Source organism: Hippocampus bargibanti, linkage group LG05 (genome assembly GCF_051943395.1).
Source record: "Hippocampus bargibanti isolate YZ-2025 linkage group LG05, ASM5194339v1, whole genome shotgun sequence".
NCBI classification, from domain to species: Eukaryota; Metazoa; Chordata; class Actinopteri; order Syngnathiformes; family Syngnathidae; genus Hippocampus; species Hippocampus bargibanti.
In genome coordinates, this window is record NC_142738.1 from 7,390,001 (window position 1) to 7,406,689 (window position 16,689).

Consider the following 16,689-nt stretch of genomic DNA (forward strand, 5'->3'; position numbering starts at 1 on the left):
TTGCAGAATTTACCTTTCTCCAGCAGAGCTGCAACATATGTCGTGCCCTGGTGAAGAAGAGCCGATCTGGGGATGGTGAACAACACCTCGCCTACCCCAATGTCTTCCTGAGCTACCATCCCGTAGTCGGCCACCACACCTTCCTTACACACTTTAACCTGAAAGGATAAGTGAAATTCTCCTCAACCAGTATTCTGTTTCGTGACCGCCTTAGGTGACGCAGGAAAGTACAGTGATACGTTGGCTTACGAACTTATTTGGTTCCCAGACAGAGTGTGTAAGGTGAAAAGTGTGTATCCCAAAAAACAATTCCCCATAGGAAACCATTAAAATGAGAATAATCCGTTCCCAGGTCCCGATAAAACATAATTTTCAACTTTCTAATTTTCTAAGCCCTACAACTACACAAAATATACCTTATTTTATGTATAATAAATGTGCTTTGATATTATAATTATTGTGTTCTGTTTAGCTGAGTTGATAGATTTTTGCATCAATTGTACAGATGGCTTGTGCGGGTTGTTTGTGGAGCCGGATTGATAGGCTATTATAACCTTGTAGTCTACACTCTGCCTTTGAACTATCAAAGTTGAAACTCTCTCACTGTCGTCTGCCTGTCTCTTTAATGTTTAAACCAACCCCCCTCACTGCTGCGTTCTTGACCAATCACATGGCTTTAACCGAAGACTGGGGGCGGGGAAAAAAAGTCTGCAGCCATTTTGTTGTTAGAAGAACGGGCTCGTTCACAAACGACAGATCACTCATTGAGGCAGCACCGTGTACAAAAAAAGTTTGTATTCCAAGGTAAAGTTCGCATGCCAAGGTAAAATTTTCATAAATTTAACGTTCGTAAACTGAAAAGTTCGTAAACCAAGGGGTTTGTAAATCGAGGTATCACTGTATTCAATTTCACTTCAATGGTCCAAAAATTACTCACATTTTGGTACTACAATATTTACTTTCCATCTTTGTTCAACAATCTACACCTGTGATGACTTTTAATGTAAAATGCGTGTTTTAGCTCAACCACTCTTGGAGAAACACTGATCCAAAACACAGGAAATGATTCTGCGTACCTTCTTACTGAGCACTAGACCAATGCTATCGCACCACTGGAGGAAGTTCTCCAGGGAAGCATCGTTGTCCACCTGTACAATAGAATGACCAAAACTGTATTGCAAAACCTTCAAATGGAATATGTACCAAAAATATAATATACAGTCAGAGTCACTGCTCATTGAAAACATCATTGAAACCAAATGAACATTATTGAGGCTAATTTACCACTTTGTCAGGGATTATGGGACCAAAAAATTCAGATGTATGGATGGCCAGATGGATAGATAAAATATATTAAATATACACCAGATGAAGAAGGGGGGCGCTTTTTGCTCTCTCTATTACAAGACAAAACAATCACTTTAAACATATTTCAACTAATATTGCGGTACTCGTCGCATTTTTTTCATCGACGAATTTGATTTTCTCTGACTCAATATTTAGTGTTTGTATCGACTGGGTTAAAATAAAGTTTTGTGCACTCGAAAACGGTACTGTATTTTAGTTCCTTGTACCCCACGGGTGTCAATAAAGTTTAGCAAAGAAATGCATATCCGCTTCTATGCGCATGCACGCCACACAATTTAGCTTCCACGAGGTTGGCTAAAATGACAGATAAAATGCATTTAGGATGGTTTACAGTTCCTTAAAATATAGTATCGCCATATATCTACCATGCAGTAGCATGATCAAAAATATCTAGTTAGCATGGCTATTAATCGCTGCAACACGTCGCACATACAAAGCTATCAACTTGTACTTTTATTTATAGCACCGCGATGTGAAATTGTCTTCAACTAAATCGATCTAACGGAACCGTACCTTAGGTCGTTTAGCTTCACAAGCCATTTTCTGGTGTCCGAATGAATCCTGTCAAGCGGAAAAGTGGATTCACGGTGCCTTACGGTTCATGGCTAACTCAAGCAAGCAGGTTTACTAAAGAGAGACCCCGTCGTTGGACTAGCAGGCACACCAGTAGGACAATCGGGTCAGATAAGGCTAATACAAAATGTCGTCAGAGCAAAGCACAATTTTGTTATGCTCAATAGCTGCTGAATGACAAAATATACGTTATGTTTTTATTTGCAGCGTTCGAAAAGTTTCAATAGTTAAACGGATGTTTCATATCTAACCCTCAATGATTACTTACAGGCTTTCACCGCAACCAATACGCTTCAGTAACCGAACAATGGAAGTCGTGAATATAAAATGTTAATATATTAAAATCCAGATGTTTTAGTTGAATGAAACCATGATTTATGTGTGCCATTTATTGCCTTTCAAGGCAGTGCTCCCCAACATTTTTGTTTTGGGTACCGCCGAACCATTTCTCCGTGCGACCGCGCGGGGGTGCTGTTTTACCCAGGAAGGTTACCTGCCACATCACCATTATTTGAGGTTTGATACTTACAAAATGGTATTTTTATCGTATATGGCTCGTTGGTCTAGGGGTATGATTCTCGCTTAGGGTGCGAGAGGTCCCGGGTTCAAATCCCGGACGAGCCCTAGTTTTTTTTACTTAATGCCTGATATCTTGTGTTTATTTACTCACCAGAACATGGGGTGGTCCAGCATCTTCTTTTCTTTGCTTAATTCCCATGAACTTTTCTGACACACCTTGTAAATTGAAATGCATCACTCCCCGATTCACAGAAACGAGGTCTTCTGTCCAACTGGTTTAACTTACTTAACTTTCATACTATTAACCGGAGTTCACTGTGTGTATACGTAAGAATAAATAGATACAATTGAACATTTAATGGGTTCGACTGTCATAACAGCCCTCTGAGGATTGCCATCGCTAAAAAAATGAGTTTGACACCACTACCCTAGAGGTACACCTAGTTGGGAAACAATGATTTCACTAACAGATGCAGTGGTTACAGACAAGTGGAAGACAAAACACATAAAATGCCCACAGATCAACCTTCTTTATCCTATGTGAAGAACGGACATTTACTGCATCTTACTGAGAATTTGCAACAGTCTCCATGAAAAGCCGATTGTCTGCCTTGTGGTGGCCAAAAAGCAGTAGCCACAAAGCCCAAACTAGCCGAACAACATCCATTGCACTGAAACAAAAAACAGATTTGAAAAATGTGCAGAAACTTAAAGGACAACCGACGCCGCTGGATAGGTTGTGTCCATAATAGCAAAATCACTTCAAATGACTTCTACTGAGCGTATTTTACAAAGATTCCACGGCATATAGCTATATTTTACGTTTTAATACCCGCACTGAATATTCAGGGAGTCTTGTTTTCGAGTTGGTGACCATTCCTGACGTGACGTCACGTTAGGAACGCCCCTGACTGAGAAGGCGACACACAATGCATTTTGGGTACTTTGTTTGGTCTTAAAACTTCATGTTGATGGCGAAATTAGAAGGAAAACACATAAATAACGTGGTGGTGAATCGTTGTGTGTTGCACCAAGACTACTATTTGATTCTAGTTGACACAAATTCCCAGCAGACAAATCAGCCCATATCCAACGAAGCTCGGGCGCCATCTTGTGCATTTTCTGGTATGCTACATTGGAGTTGAGGGCTCAAATTGATCCGGAAGGACTTCTTTAATCGATTGCAAACATTTATGCTTTCCTCTTCAGAACTATTTGAATCATATTCATAACTGGATAAGTAACAAGAAAGCATCTTCTCCGAATCTGAAGCCATTGTTTTGATTGTAGAGCAAGGCAAGACGTCCTGGCGTCACGAACAAGGGGGCGGGACTGAAACTGAAACTCGGCATCTCCGAGGTCATTTTGAAGTAGTTTTGGGACGCTTTAACTCATTTTTCATGGTGTTTTGCATTTGACTAAACATATCAGCCAGCGTGTTTTGGGTATTTTAGATGCTATAAAACGTTTTTCTGATGTCAGTTAGGAACCAAAAAAATGGTGTCAGTTGTCTTTTAATTATTTCCCTTTTTTCACTGTATGTTTGTAGAAAATACCCGAGGTTTCTGTATCGACGCATTAATTAACATAATAAGAAGGGGTGGAATTATATGTTCAATACAAACATAAATAAAACATTTACAATGCTTGACCAACATATATGCCATGACAAAAGCCATCAGCTGCATGTATAGCTTTAGCGGGTGTGTGCGGTTGCCCCACATGTCAGGATGCTTTGAAATAAAGGGCGGCATCACATATCTGTGTATTTCAGGTGGGTTTTCACCAGTTTTTGTCCACTGCCTGCCGGTTAATTGCAGTCGTGACTCTCGCTCCTCTTTGGAACTAAATGGGCTAAGAACCGTGTCGAGTTATAACCACACGAGGGTGCTGTTTGACCAAAGAAATGCAGCCACCTGCCACATCACCATATTCCATCTGTGACCCTAAAAAATCTGACCAAACACTATATTCTATATAATATATGGCTCGTTGGTCTAGGGGTATGATTCTCGCTTAGGGTGCGAGAGGTCCCGGGTTCAAATCCCGGACGAGCCCAAATTTATGGCAATATTTTTTTAAACGTTGCTTATACTTTTCTGCCACACCTTCAACGTTTAAATTAATTTCTTGTTTTACGCACAAATGATCCGTTCCGTCCAACTGGTTTAATTGATTATTTCATTACGTACTTGCTTTTCTTTACTCACCAGAATACGCGGTGTTGTCGCATCTTGAAGTCCGTCCATATGATGGTATTCATATTAATAACACAAGTATCCTATATGGATGACCATATCTTTATATATATGCGAATGCTTACAATTGTTAAGCGTGGCTCGTTGGTCTAGGGGTATGATTCTCGCTTTGGGTGCGAGAGGTCCCGGGTTCAAATCCCGGACGAGCCCAACTTTTCTTTGTATTTTATGAATTTGTCCATATCTGAGTGCAAGATGTGTTCGTCATTCCGCTTCTCATAGCAATAATGTTTCATCGATTCTAAGATTCCATATTTTCAAATTCTAATACTGTGTTAACCGTGACCACACCGACGTTGATTTTTCCACTCACAATTCCACGTCACCAAGTATATGATTTCTCCCCCATTGATCCTGCAATCGGGTCGATGTGGCTCGTTGATCTACGAGTATGATTCTCACTTTGGATACGAGTGATTCGGGGTTCAAATGACAGACGCGCTCAATTACTCTTAATAACAAAGAGATTGTCCACCTCTGTGACCACGAAACCGCTTTCTCCCTTCCAATTGTCCAAGCCAAGAATGTCAGTGATATGCAGTGTTTCCAACCTGTTATGTCTACATGTGACCGCACTAGGGCGCAATTTTAATGTACAGTACATTGCCGCGTTACCATGGGAATATTTTTATGGAGAGGGTCTAAAGAAAATGATTGATCGTTATCTCGGCCAATGTTTTTCAAAGTCTGGTGAAATTATCCAACATGACATCGACAGAGGGCACGGAAAGCGCTTAAGAATGAATTTGTCTTTGTGTTGTCATATTTATTTATTTTTTTGTTCTTTTGACGACAACAATATTATTTCAGAAATTAGCTTCACAACAACGCCCATCATACGTGAGCACGTTGTCGTATATTGTCATCCGTTTGACACACCAAAATCAGAAGAGTCGCGTATCAAGCAAACCTTGCACGCTATGTTTATAGTTTGTGAATTATGAACAATGCAGCGAGTGGAACTCAAATGCCACAACCGAACACAAAATGACAATCTCCAGCCAAAACTGTCGGGGTTCGATAGGCAGCAGATGCTTACTTGAAATGGCCGACGTGAGAACAATCTGGAAAAAAAGAGAAAGATACTGTACACAATTACGTAGTACGGAAGGCAGTCAAGTCAAAGGTAGTTCCGGGTGTTCCTCCTTTTCCGGTGTGGGTGTGTAAAACCCTCCCCCTGTCTTCAACACGGATTTTGACCAACACGCGCGGCTTCAACCGAAGCGGGGGAAAAATCGGCTCTCCAATCTGCTCCCTATTAACAGCCGGCTCCAATAGTTCACTTCACCTAGCCGTCTTTAAGAACCGGTTTGTTCGCAAACGACACATCACTCATGCGGACAGCTTTCTTGATTCTGCGACCCCTACGGATGTGTTATAGTGAAACACACAATCGGAGGCATGCTGCAGCGACTTCCGACACCGAAACAACAAGAACAAAATGGTGAAGCCAGTCACATAAACACTTAAAATATTGAAAAGTATTTAAAGTCAGAATGGAGGTGATAGGAGGCGAGTTTTGTGACATGTCCCAGCAGGAACTGGCTGCTCCTGTCAATACTGTTGAGGTAAGTCAAAACACGCCGACATGTTGACACCACGAGTTGCAGTCAAATATACAAAGCAAACAAAATGCAATCACAAGAATTGAACTTCCATGTCGTTTTGTCTTTTGCATGTTAAGTCAGATCGTGTTTTAGGTCAAGGCCCCATCCAAATAATTTTATTGTTGTGGTTATCATCGGGATCTTCAGTCCCCTTAGAGAAGACGGATGTGACCAAAGGACATTATTTCACTTCTGTAACCTCTTAACTTCCACGTATACCTCAAGATAATTGGTAATCACACCAGTTCAACACCAATAATCTATCTGTCAATCAAAACACGGAATTTATTTATTCCAAGCATTTTCTCCAATTTATACCCCATTTTAAAACGATTACTGCTTCGTTTAAGCAACAACTTAAATGACTGTCAAATGTGCGTTTTTTGTCACACTTGTAGCCGGAAGTAATAACTGTCAGCAGCCCGACATGACAAAGCTGTTACAAATAAAGAAAATGCTGGTCAATGACCAACTTGTTAAATGTTTCTTCAATTCAACAGGAAAAATGGAAGCTCTTGCCTGCATTTCTGAAGGTAAAACTCATAAAACGTTCCATGTCTCCCTTTTTGTATTTCAATAACTCAGAGCACACGTGTTTGCACACCAAACAGTATGATACCATTTCTCCAAAGCACATAAATTGCATTTCTGACATTTATTTTGAAGGTGAAAGGCTTGGTGAAGCAGCACATCGACTCGTTCAATTATTTCATCAACGTGGAGGTAAAACCCAAGCTACCCATCCATGTGTCGGAATAGATGTTAATTTGTGAGTGTGTCTGTGTTAACATTTCGTGAACGCCGATTAGTTAGTATGAGTCCGTAAATCTGCATGTCTCTGCGTGTACTTTAGTGTCGGTTCACCTTAAATATACGGTATCAAAATCCCGCTCCACAGATCAAGAAAATCATGAGTGCCAACGAGAAGATAACAAGTGATGCGGACCCAATGTGGTACATCAAGTAAGTCACTGGACTAGTTGGCCAATAAGCTGCAAAGCGAATGTGGACATACCAGTAAGCTTTTCCCGTGATTTGTATTTATCTAATGATCAGATTTTTGTAATTTTTCTGTCATTTCACCAAAGAAGTTGACCAACCGCTCTATGTTTATAAGACAGCTCATCTCCAAATCAATTTCTACTCCTTTCTATTTTTCGTCAATTACCTCCTAAATGTTTGAGCGCTACATTCTGTTTGATTCCGCTTGTTTTATTCTTGCAGGTATCTCAATATCTATATTGGTATGCCTGATGTAGAAGAGAGCTTCAATGTAACCCGGCCAGTCTCCCCTCATGAGGTAAGCCGAGTCCAGATAGCTTTATCTTATTTTTTCATGGATTTCAGAGCATCCAAAAACCTGCCAAAGTGGGCGTAAAATAGTTTTCTTGTGGAATGACATAAAATGTCACTTGTTATTCTGCGGTATGAACAAAAGAGAATCCATCCCACATTTTCTTTGACAATATTGCTCTTTGTCCTAGTGCCGTCTCCGAGACATGACCTACTCGGCACCCATCACCGTGGACATCGAATACACACGTGGCAGTCAGAGAATCATCCGCAATGCTCTGCCCATTGGAAGGTACCCGTAAATATTAGTCAGCGGTGTCAAACTTGTTTTCATTCTGGGCCACATTTTAGTTATGGTTGTCCCGGGGGGGGGGGGGGGGGGTATACTGAATGTACCTAGAGTCAGTCATTTTAACTCACTCACTGCCATTCACAAATTTATTCGGGAATTGAAAATATGACATAGCGACATTCCCGAATTCGTTTAGTTTTTTCTTGCTTGCCGATGTATTTTCCGTTCCACAAGGGGGCAGCGTTTTCTCTTATTCCTTTAGCTGTTGTTAAAGTGCTATACAAACCAATATGTATGAATTGCATTGTATTTTGGACAGCCACGCTCATTTCAAGCTCATATAAATCTGTACCCATCTAATTTAGGAATTAACTCTTTTTTTTTCTGATGAAAGAAGAGAGTTTAAGGTTTCGTACGCTGCATTGAATGTTTATGTAGTGCTAAAACGCAATATTCTGTGGGTCCTGGGATTCGAGTGACAATGACAAAAACTCTGGCACTGGAGTGGACACATTTTTTGCACGTCTGGTGAATTTGAATGTGTTTTGTCAGGATGCCCATCATGCTGCGAAGCTCCAACTGTGTCCTCACAGGAAAGACACCCTTGGAGTTCTCCAAACTCAACGAATGTCCCCTTGATCCAGGTACTTGGAGTTACAGTAAAGTCTCGTTATATCGATATCGGATATATTGATAGTCCCGGTTATATCGATATTTTTTCGGACTCCCTTGAATATCGATATAACGAGACTTTACTGTATTTTAACTGTTTAACTCTCATATTATGTTAAAAAAAATACATTGATGATGCTGTGGGTCATTTTTACCTATATGTAAATATCCACACAAAACAGTCAAATAATAGGTGACATCAGCAACAACTGTTTCTGAGATGTTATAAACATACAGTGAGACCTCAACTTCCGAACTTAATTGGTTCCCAGACAGAGTGTGTAAGGCGAAAAGTGTGTATCTCAAAAAGAATTTCCAATAGGAAACCATTAAAATGGGAATAATCCGTTCCCGGGTTTCCATAAAATATACGTTTCAACTAAATAAGCCTTAAAACTACACACAACATACCGTATTCTATGTATAATAAATGTGATATTGTATTGTAATGAAATAAATACTCTGCATTGTATCATAAAGTCACTTTATTTACATTTGTGATGGTCATTGATGGCTTGATGGAATGGCGTTGGAGTTCGAAGGTCAAACGGAATTGCTGTTTGGAAAGAGAGGCACATTACATGAGGACTGTAATTAAAGAAATAAACTGCGCTGTAAAATAAAGTTTTATTGACCTTTTTGATGGCCTTTGATGGCTTATGGAAGGAGAGTCACCTTCCATAAGGACTGTTGGTAACTTAACCTCTGGTGCTGTTTGGTCGTGTGCTTCTGCCGAAGATCACTCCGCCAGCGGTGGTGGGTGTGTATTATGAAAATAGTGCTGATTATAAGGTTTAATTTTCAGAAATTTGAAGTTTGTAAGATAAGGTGTTTGTAAGTTGAGGTCTCACTGTACTTGAAAAGAGAGAGAACATATTTTGTATCCCATTGGGATATTTTAGAACTGTTTTGAAGAAAGAACAAAGAAAGGACATCCAGTCCTTTAGTCAACACAAAAATGGAAACGGGTAAAATTAACCCGCAACATAATATGAGGGTTAAACAAAATTCAGTCTTTAAATATGTCATTGTATATCTAGCATGATGTATGGATTTTTTTAACCCCTCTGGCAATGTAGGTGGTTATTTCATTGTAAAAGGTCAAGAAAAAGTCATTCTGATCCAAGAGCAGCTGTCCAAGAACAGGATCATTGTGGAGCAGGACAGGAAAGGTGCGGTGGGAGCCTCGGTTACCAGGTAGAGAGACAACCAGTGGAAGCATCACAACATTGCATATTTACATAAGTCATACGGCGAAGAAAATAACTATTCTATACATGTGTGAAGTTAGTCAAAAAGTGAGAAAAAAATGTACGCGGGGGACTCAGTAGGACACATCTTTTTGGGTCACCCTCCCGAAAGAGGAGTGTGTACAAGTGATTGACAACTTTGTCAGACGACTACATGTTTGCTTGCAATGAATTGGTGGACATTTGGAACACATCTTGGGCAAGCCATAAATTGACTAAAAATTGACAGAAATAGCCGAAACTCTGGTGAATGGTCTTCCATAAACTGAATAGTGTGTGGTTGTCATTTGAAATGAATAGCTTTTTAATCAAAGCCACAATTGAAATTTGAATGGGTATGCACCTTTTTGGGTCACCCTATATTTAGAGTAAAATAATTCATTGGATTGGATTAGCTTTTGTTAGTCTCACAGTGGAGAAATTTTACAGCAGGAAGAAAGAGGAAAGGAAAGAAAGAAGAGAAACAAAATACAGCTGCTGCAAAGGCAGCTACTCTCGTGGCGCCATCTTGAAGTCAAAATAACAAAGCAAAAACAAACAAAAAAATAACTAAATATGAGATCACAAAGACACACTCATTCAATCCGAAGCATTTTCTGTACCCTCTGCCGTATTGAAGCAGTTTGAGATGAAAGAGGAGAGGATCAAAATGTCCTTTTCACCAGTGGATCAGGGACATAATTGTGAAACGTGCACGTCTGCTCCAGGCTAAATGTTAAAAGTAAACATGAAGCAATACAATGGCCAAAATCCAAGCACATTTTTATAGTTTGTTTTGATGGATTTTCCACTGATGTTCTGCTTGTCAGTCTGTCGGTATCACAATAAACAAGCATTGAAATTAGAAGGAAAATACATAAATAACACAATGGTGAATCGTTGTGTGTTGCACCAAGACTACTATTTGATACTAGGTGACACAAATTCCCAGCAGACAAATCAGCCCATTTCCAACGGAGCTTGGGCGCCATCTTGTGCATTTTCTGGGACGCTACATTGGAGTCCAGACGGCTCAAATTTATCCGGAAGGACTTCTTTAATCGATTGCAAACATGTATGCTTCTCTCTTCAGAACTATTTGAATCATATTCATAACTGGATGAGTAACAAGAAAGCATCTTTTCCGAATCTGAAGCCATTGTTTTGATTCTAGAGCAAGGCAAGACGTCCTGGTGTGATGTCACAAACAAGGGGGCGGGACCTTCTGAAACTCGGCATCTTCGAGGTCATTTTGAAGTAGTTTTGGGACACTCATTTTTATTGCTGTTTTACTTTTGACTAAAAATATCAGCCAGCGTGTTTTGGGTATTTTAGATGCTATAAAACATTTTTCTGATGTCAGTTAGGAAACAAAAAAGGGTCTGTATTCCTTTAAGGGGTGGGGACACTCATTGTACCTGAAATTGTCCTTCAACCCCACGTTTCGTCTGTTGGTGCAGCGTTGTTGCAATACTTTTTGTTTTCCTCACCCGACCCCACCATCCTCCCAAACCATTCCAGCTCTACCCACGAGAAGAAAAGCAGAACAAATATGATTGTGAAACAAGGACGATTCTACCTCAAGCACAACACGCTGACAGAGGATGCGCCCATCGCCATTATCTTCAAGGTGCGTGTTTTGAGGTGTGCATCAAGGGGGCGTCAAAAGACCACTTTCATATCACCTTTAGAACCGAGTGCACTGATTGATTTCCCAGCAGATGCAGTTTGAGGTCCCTCACATCCAAGTACTGCAGTTCGTTTCAGTATTCCTGGCTCATTATCAACTAAAAACTATAAATTTGGGAAAGGTTACTCTTATCCAGAGCTAAATAATTATACAACCCAATAATTGTTTTTTCCCACTCAACTGGGATAAATCCACCTTTTTTCCTTCAAGTTATAAGCAAGTCCTGAGTCTCTGTGGCAAAATAAATTTGAGTCTGCATTATATTTCTTCCAAATCAAGTCTTCACTTTGGTTAAAGTTGCAAATAAAATCATACAACGTTGCTGAGTAGATTTACACCCATAGGAATGAATGATCAACTCAGAGTATCAAATTATGTGTACAGACACTCCCCAATTTACAAACAAGATACATTCGAACGGTCGTTTGTAAGTTGAATTTGTTCGTAAGTTGATTCAGTGCTATATTTTGTATGGAATGTATGTTTATGGCTTATATAAGTATGTTTAAGGTTTATATAAGTATGTTTAATTCTTGTATAAGTAACCTGTATTGGTTTGTACTTCAAAATAAGCCTTTAATAAAAGATATGTTCTATAAAAATATGTAGATGTATAACTGGAGAGAATACTATACAGTGATACCTCAGCTTACGAACGCTTTAGTTTACAAACTTTTCGCCTTACGAACATTAAATTCGCGAGAATATAATCTTGGCATACGAAACTAGTTTTCGGGAAACACACAGAGCGCCACAATGGCTGGCGGACTAGTTTTCATCAGAACACCAAACCACACGGTCAAACAGCGCCACGGTGGATGGCGGAGTAGTTTTCCACACACACTTTCTTTCAGTGCACTGAGTGCAGACGCGGTTTGTTATCGAGTGGAGTACTTTTGCTTTTTTGGGACCGAAAAATACCCCACCACAGGCTAGTGTTAAGCCGAAGAGGACACAAATGAAAATTACGGTCGAGCAGAAGAAGGAGATCATCGAAAAACACGAACGAGATGTGCGCTTGTGTGACTTAGCGTCCCAGTCCCAGTATGCTAAGTCGACCATTGCTACGTGTGGCTAAGGTTAAGCAACAGTCTCAGCCAATAGAAGAGGTTGAACTTCTGTTGATTTGGATTAACGAAAAGCAGCTAGCAGAGGACACTGTGTGAGGGTATCATCGCCGAGAAAACACGGCAACTTCACTCGGATATCATCAAGAGGCAACTACATCAGCAACCACCACGAAGGTAAATAAAACAACTTTATTATACTGTACAGTTTATTTCTTTAATTACAATACAACAGCACATTTATTATACATAAAATAAGGTATATTTTGTGTAGTTTTAAGGCGTATTGAGTAGAAAATTATGTTTTATGTGGACATGGAAACGGATTATTTTCATTTTTAATGTTTCCTATGGGAAATTAATGTTTGGAAGACACACTTCGCCTTATACACACTTTCTGGGAACCAATTTAGTTCGCAAGCTGAGGTATCACTGTATAAGTATGTTTAAGGCTTTTAAAAGTAACCTGTATTTGGTTTGTACTGAAAAATAAACATTTAATAAAATATATGCTCTATAAAGATATGTACATGTATAACTGGAGAGAATACTATGTATGTTACTCCAAAAATGCTCGTATGTACCGTTGTTCGTCACGCGAATGTTCGTAAGTAGGGGAGCGTCTGTAAATCTTATATGCTTTGCAATCATTAACCATGAAGTCAAGTCTGAATACCAAATCAAGTCTTTTACAAGTTTAGTTAACCAAGTTGTAAGACCGAAAATGGGCACTTCTTCACACCGTTTTGTTGTGAGGCTACAGTGGTTAGAAGTACACACCACTCTATACTGAAGTTAAAAGAAATATTACGAATACAAGAAGTACTGCTTCTGGACCAACATACTGTCACTCATATGACATTTGTTAAGTCAAATCCAAACGTCAAAACTATCATATACTAACCAGGAGCTCAGTATGCTACCTCTTGTCAGATTCAATTCCTTGAAAATGTCAATCTACCAGCTGGCATCATTAACGTCTTTGCCCGCCGAGAGCAAATCTCACGTCAACCCTGAGTGCCGACCGTCTTCCAAGCGAGGGTCATTATCCTGACGTTATCACTTTTGTGTGCTGGCTTTATTTGCATATGCTTGTCTCCCATCCTTCCTGGGACTCTCCACGGAAATGGAGGCTGTTTTCAATTCGATGTGTCCAATGTGCGATGAGTGTGTCGGTTCCCACAGCCGCACATTTCCATAAGTAAATGTCACAGATGACTCTTGTGACTCCACAGGCACTCTTTCACACACACACACACACACACACACACACACACACACACACACACACACACACACACACACACGCACACACACACTTTTTTTTGTGGATGTGTATGTTCACCTCCACAATGAGGTACTGTCGACACAAATCTTTTTGTTTAATTTCCACTTTCAGTCTTCAAATATTCTTTCACGGAGATTCCCACAGGTGCTTCACATTCTACTTAAAGGACAACCGACACCATTTTTTTGTTTCCTAACTGACATCAGAAAAACGTTTTATAGCATCTAAAATACCCAAAATACACAGGCTGATATTTTTAGTCAAATGCAAAACACCAATAAAAATGAGTTAAAGTGTGCCATAACTACTTCAAAATGACCTCGCAGATGGCGCGTTTCAGAGGTCCCGCCCCCTTGTTTGTGACGTCACGCCAACACGTCTTTGCCTTGCTCTAGAATCAAAACAATGGCTTCAGATTCGGAGAAGATGCTTTCTTGTTATTCATCCAGTTATGAAAATGATTCAAATAGTTCTGAAGAGGAAAACATAAATGTTTGCAATCGATTAAAGAAGTCCTTCCGTATCAATTTGAGCTGTGTGGACTCCAATATAGCGTCCCAGAAAATGCACAAGATGGCCCCCAAGTTCCGTTGGAAATGGGCTGATTTTCCGGCTGGGAATTTGTGTCAACTAGTATCAAATAGTAGTTTTGGTGCAACACATAACGATTCACCGTCGCGTTATGTATGTGTTTTCCTTCTAATTTCGCCATCAACACGAAGTTTTCAGACCAAAAAAAGTAGCCTAAATGCATTGTGTGTCGCTTTCTCGGTCAGGGGCGTTCCAGACGTGACGTCACGTCAGGCATCGTCATCAACTCGAAAACAAGACTCCCTGAATATTCAGCGGGAGTCTTAAAACATAAAATATAGCTATATGTGGAATCTTTTTAAAATACGCTCAGTAGAAGTCATTTGATGTGATTTTACAAATTATGGACACAATTTGTCCGGAAGTCATCGTAGGAGCTGGCAAGGGCAATTGATCTTGTAGAAAATGTTATTAGCCATTGTTGACACAGCTTGTGGGTTTCTTTCATTCAGGGAATGGGTGTGGAGAGTGACCAGGAGATCGTACAGATGATTGGGACAGAGGAGCACGTCATGGCCAGCTTCGCCCCAAGTCTGGAGGAGTGTCAGAAAGCCCAAATATTTACGCAGACTCAGGTAGCTTCCATGCAGGTGGAATAATTTTTTTCCTTCTCTTTTGGTCAAACTAGCCAAAAAATGGGAAGATTGGCCCAAAATTATTGCGATAATGATCACCCTTTACCAAATATTATGGCAGTGGTGGGCCGTCAGTGCCTGCAAGGCATTTTCTGCTCGCCTAAAAATATCTGAATCACAGACAAATTAATTATATTTTGTCCATAAATTCTTTTTAAATAATTCCAAATTATCTTTCAGCTTCCTTTCGCTACTTTTTCCCTGTTGCGCTGCTCTCAGATGAGATTATTCATATCCTAGCATTTAACCAATCACATTTCAGCCATCGTTTGTTACCAGGGTCATAAATCTACCTGGACTTTTTCACAATCAGTTCTGCAGGGTCTGGAAAATAAAAATCATTGGCAATGAAACTGTTGCTTTAACCAGATCAGAGTTAGAGTTGGCAACCCAAGGCCTGCTTGAAGGCGATGGCAACGTCAGTTTTTCGCAAATTATGATTGGCTAGTCACGAGCCGCGAGTGATAAGCGCATACTGGCCTGAGCTAGCACACTGTATCTGTAGTGAGCTGCATCAGCACATATATTATTGTGTTGATTCAATATCCGCTTTGCCTACCTACAATGGCTGAAGGAGGAGAAGAAATGGATTTGGTGTCAGATTTACTGTTCAACCCATTTTCAAGACGGACTTTTCAAAAAATGGACCAAAAAATGACATTTTGCTGTCTATATGTCTGATAGCTAGCTATCTGTTAGCTATCTAGCTGTCTAGTTATCTAGCTGGCTAGCTAGCTATCTATTGGCTATCTGGCTAGCTATCTATTAGCTATCTTCTGGGTAGAGTGAACGCTGGCGCGAATGGCTGCTCCTGCTCACCCGCACAAAAAAAATCCTGAGACTGTCAAGTGTCCTTGAGAGTTTTGAAAGACACTTAGAAATTACATGTGTTATTATTATTATTATTATTATTATTATTATTATTATTATTATTATTATTATTATTATTATTATTATCTAGCTGGCTAGCTCGCCATCTAGATGGCTGACTAGCTAGCTATTTATTAGCTATATATTAGCTATCTAGCTAGCTTTCTGTCTATTTGAGTTACTTCTGGGTGGAGTGAACGCCGGTGCATCTGGCTGCTGCTGCTCACCCACAGAAAAACCTATCCTGTGACTGTAAAGTGACCTTGAGATTTTTGAAAGGCACTTATAAATGAAATGTATTATGATTATAAAGGTTGGTCAGTTATTTCCTGGCTAATGCCACCCTGTAGTGGTCATTTAGTAAATGACACCACACTTTTTTCAGTCTAGATTGATTCAGACGGAGCACGACTGAAGGCCTGGCGATACAATACACGGCCCGCCACTGTATTATGGTCACATTATTTTATGTAGACCATTTTGATAATGACACTCCAATGAGATTTCAGTTGTTTTTTTTTTTTTTTTAAAGAGAGAGAATAATGACCGAGTAACTCAATAGAATGTGTCTTCTGAAGAGCAAGATGCCGCCTCTTGACAGAAGACCCTCAAATTTCTTAGTTACCTTCCGCCCTTTAAGTAATGTTATTTTTGACACCCGTGAATACAATTTGTTTGTGTTTTTCTTCCCCCACCCCTCAAGATTATGTCACTAAGAGGAACCACGCGGTGCATTG

General features: G+C 39.9%; 2 protein-coding genes and 3 non-coding genes across 6 annotated transcripts in view; 4 read left to right on the forward strand and 1 right to left on the reverse strand.

Annotated features, from left to right (window-relative positions):
• The window catches only part of setd6 (SET domain containing 6, protein lysine methyltransferase), a 9,522-nt gene extending 7,051 nt beyond the window's left edge, over window positions 1-2,471 (reverse strand). Inside the window, exons 1-4 of the mRNA XM_088996048.1 lie at window positions 2,210-2,471; window positions 1,882-2,058; window positions 1,077-1,148; window positions 14-158 (exon numbers count right to left, since the gene is read on the reverse strand). Of these exons, the coding sequence (XP_088852174.1) occupies window positions 14-158; window positions 1,077-1,148; window positions 1,882-1,908 (244 nt within the window). The 5' untranslated portion in view covers window positions 1,909-2,058; window positions 2,210-2,471. The remainder of the gene's footprint in view (window positions 1-13; window positions 159-1,076; window positions 1,149-1,881; window positions 2,059-2,209) is intronic.
• Window positions 2,472-2,493: 22 nt separating this feature from the next.
• On the forward strand, window positions 2,494-2,565 carry trnap-agg (transfer RNA proline (anticodon AGG)). The gene has a single exon. It is a non-coding gene; the product is annotated as a tRNA-Pro (tRNA).
• Window positions 2,566-4,446: 1,881 nt separating this feature from the next.
• On the forward strand, window positions 4,447-4,518 carry trnap-agg (transfer RNA proline (anticodon AGG)). Its single transcript has one exon. It is a non-coding gene; the product is annotated as a tRNA-Pro (tRNA).
• Window positions 4,519-4,796: 278 nt separating this feature from the next.
• Window positions 4,797-4,868, forward strand: trnap-ugg (transfer RNA proline (anticodon UGG)). Its single transcript has one exon. It is a non-coding gene; the product is annotated as a tRNA-Pro (tRNA).
• Window positions 4,869-5,900: 1,032 nt separating this feature from the next.
• The window catches only part of polr3b (polymerase (RNA) III (DNA directed) polypeptide B), a 39,699-nt gene continuing 28,910 nt past the window's right edge, over window positions 5,901-16,689 (forward strand). The window contains exons 1-11 of one of the 2 annotated variants that reach the window (XM_088996051.1): window positions 5,901-6,286; window positions 6,403-6,557; window positions 6,826-6,858; window positions 6,992-7,048; window positions 7,224-7,288; window positions 7,550-7,625; window positions 7,810-7,910; window positions 8,463-8,554; window positions 9,662-9,779; window positions 11,333-11,441; window positions 14,900-15,022. In XM_088996051.1, coding sequence (XP_088852177.1) covers window positions 7,236-7,288; window positions 7,550-7,625; window positions 7,810-7,910; window positions 8,463-8,554; window positions 9,662-9,779; window positions 11,333-11,441; window positions 14,900-15,022 — 672 coding nt within the window. In that variant the 5' untranslated portion in view covers window positions 5,901-6,286; window positions 6,403-6,557; window positions 6,826-6,858; window positions 6,992-7,048; window positions 7,224-7,235. The remainder of the gene's footprint in view (window positions 6,287-6,402; window positions 6,558-6,825; window positions 6,859-6,991; window positions 7,049-7,223; window positions 7,289-7,549; window positions 7,626-7,809; window positions 7,911-8,462; window positions 8,555-9,661; window positions 9,780-11,332; window positions 11,442-14,899; window positions 15,023-16,689) is intronic. The other variant, XM_088996050.1, reaches the window with a different exon arrangement.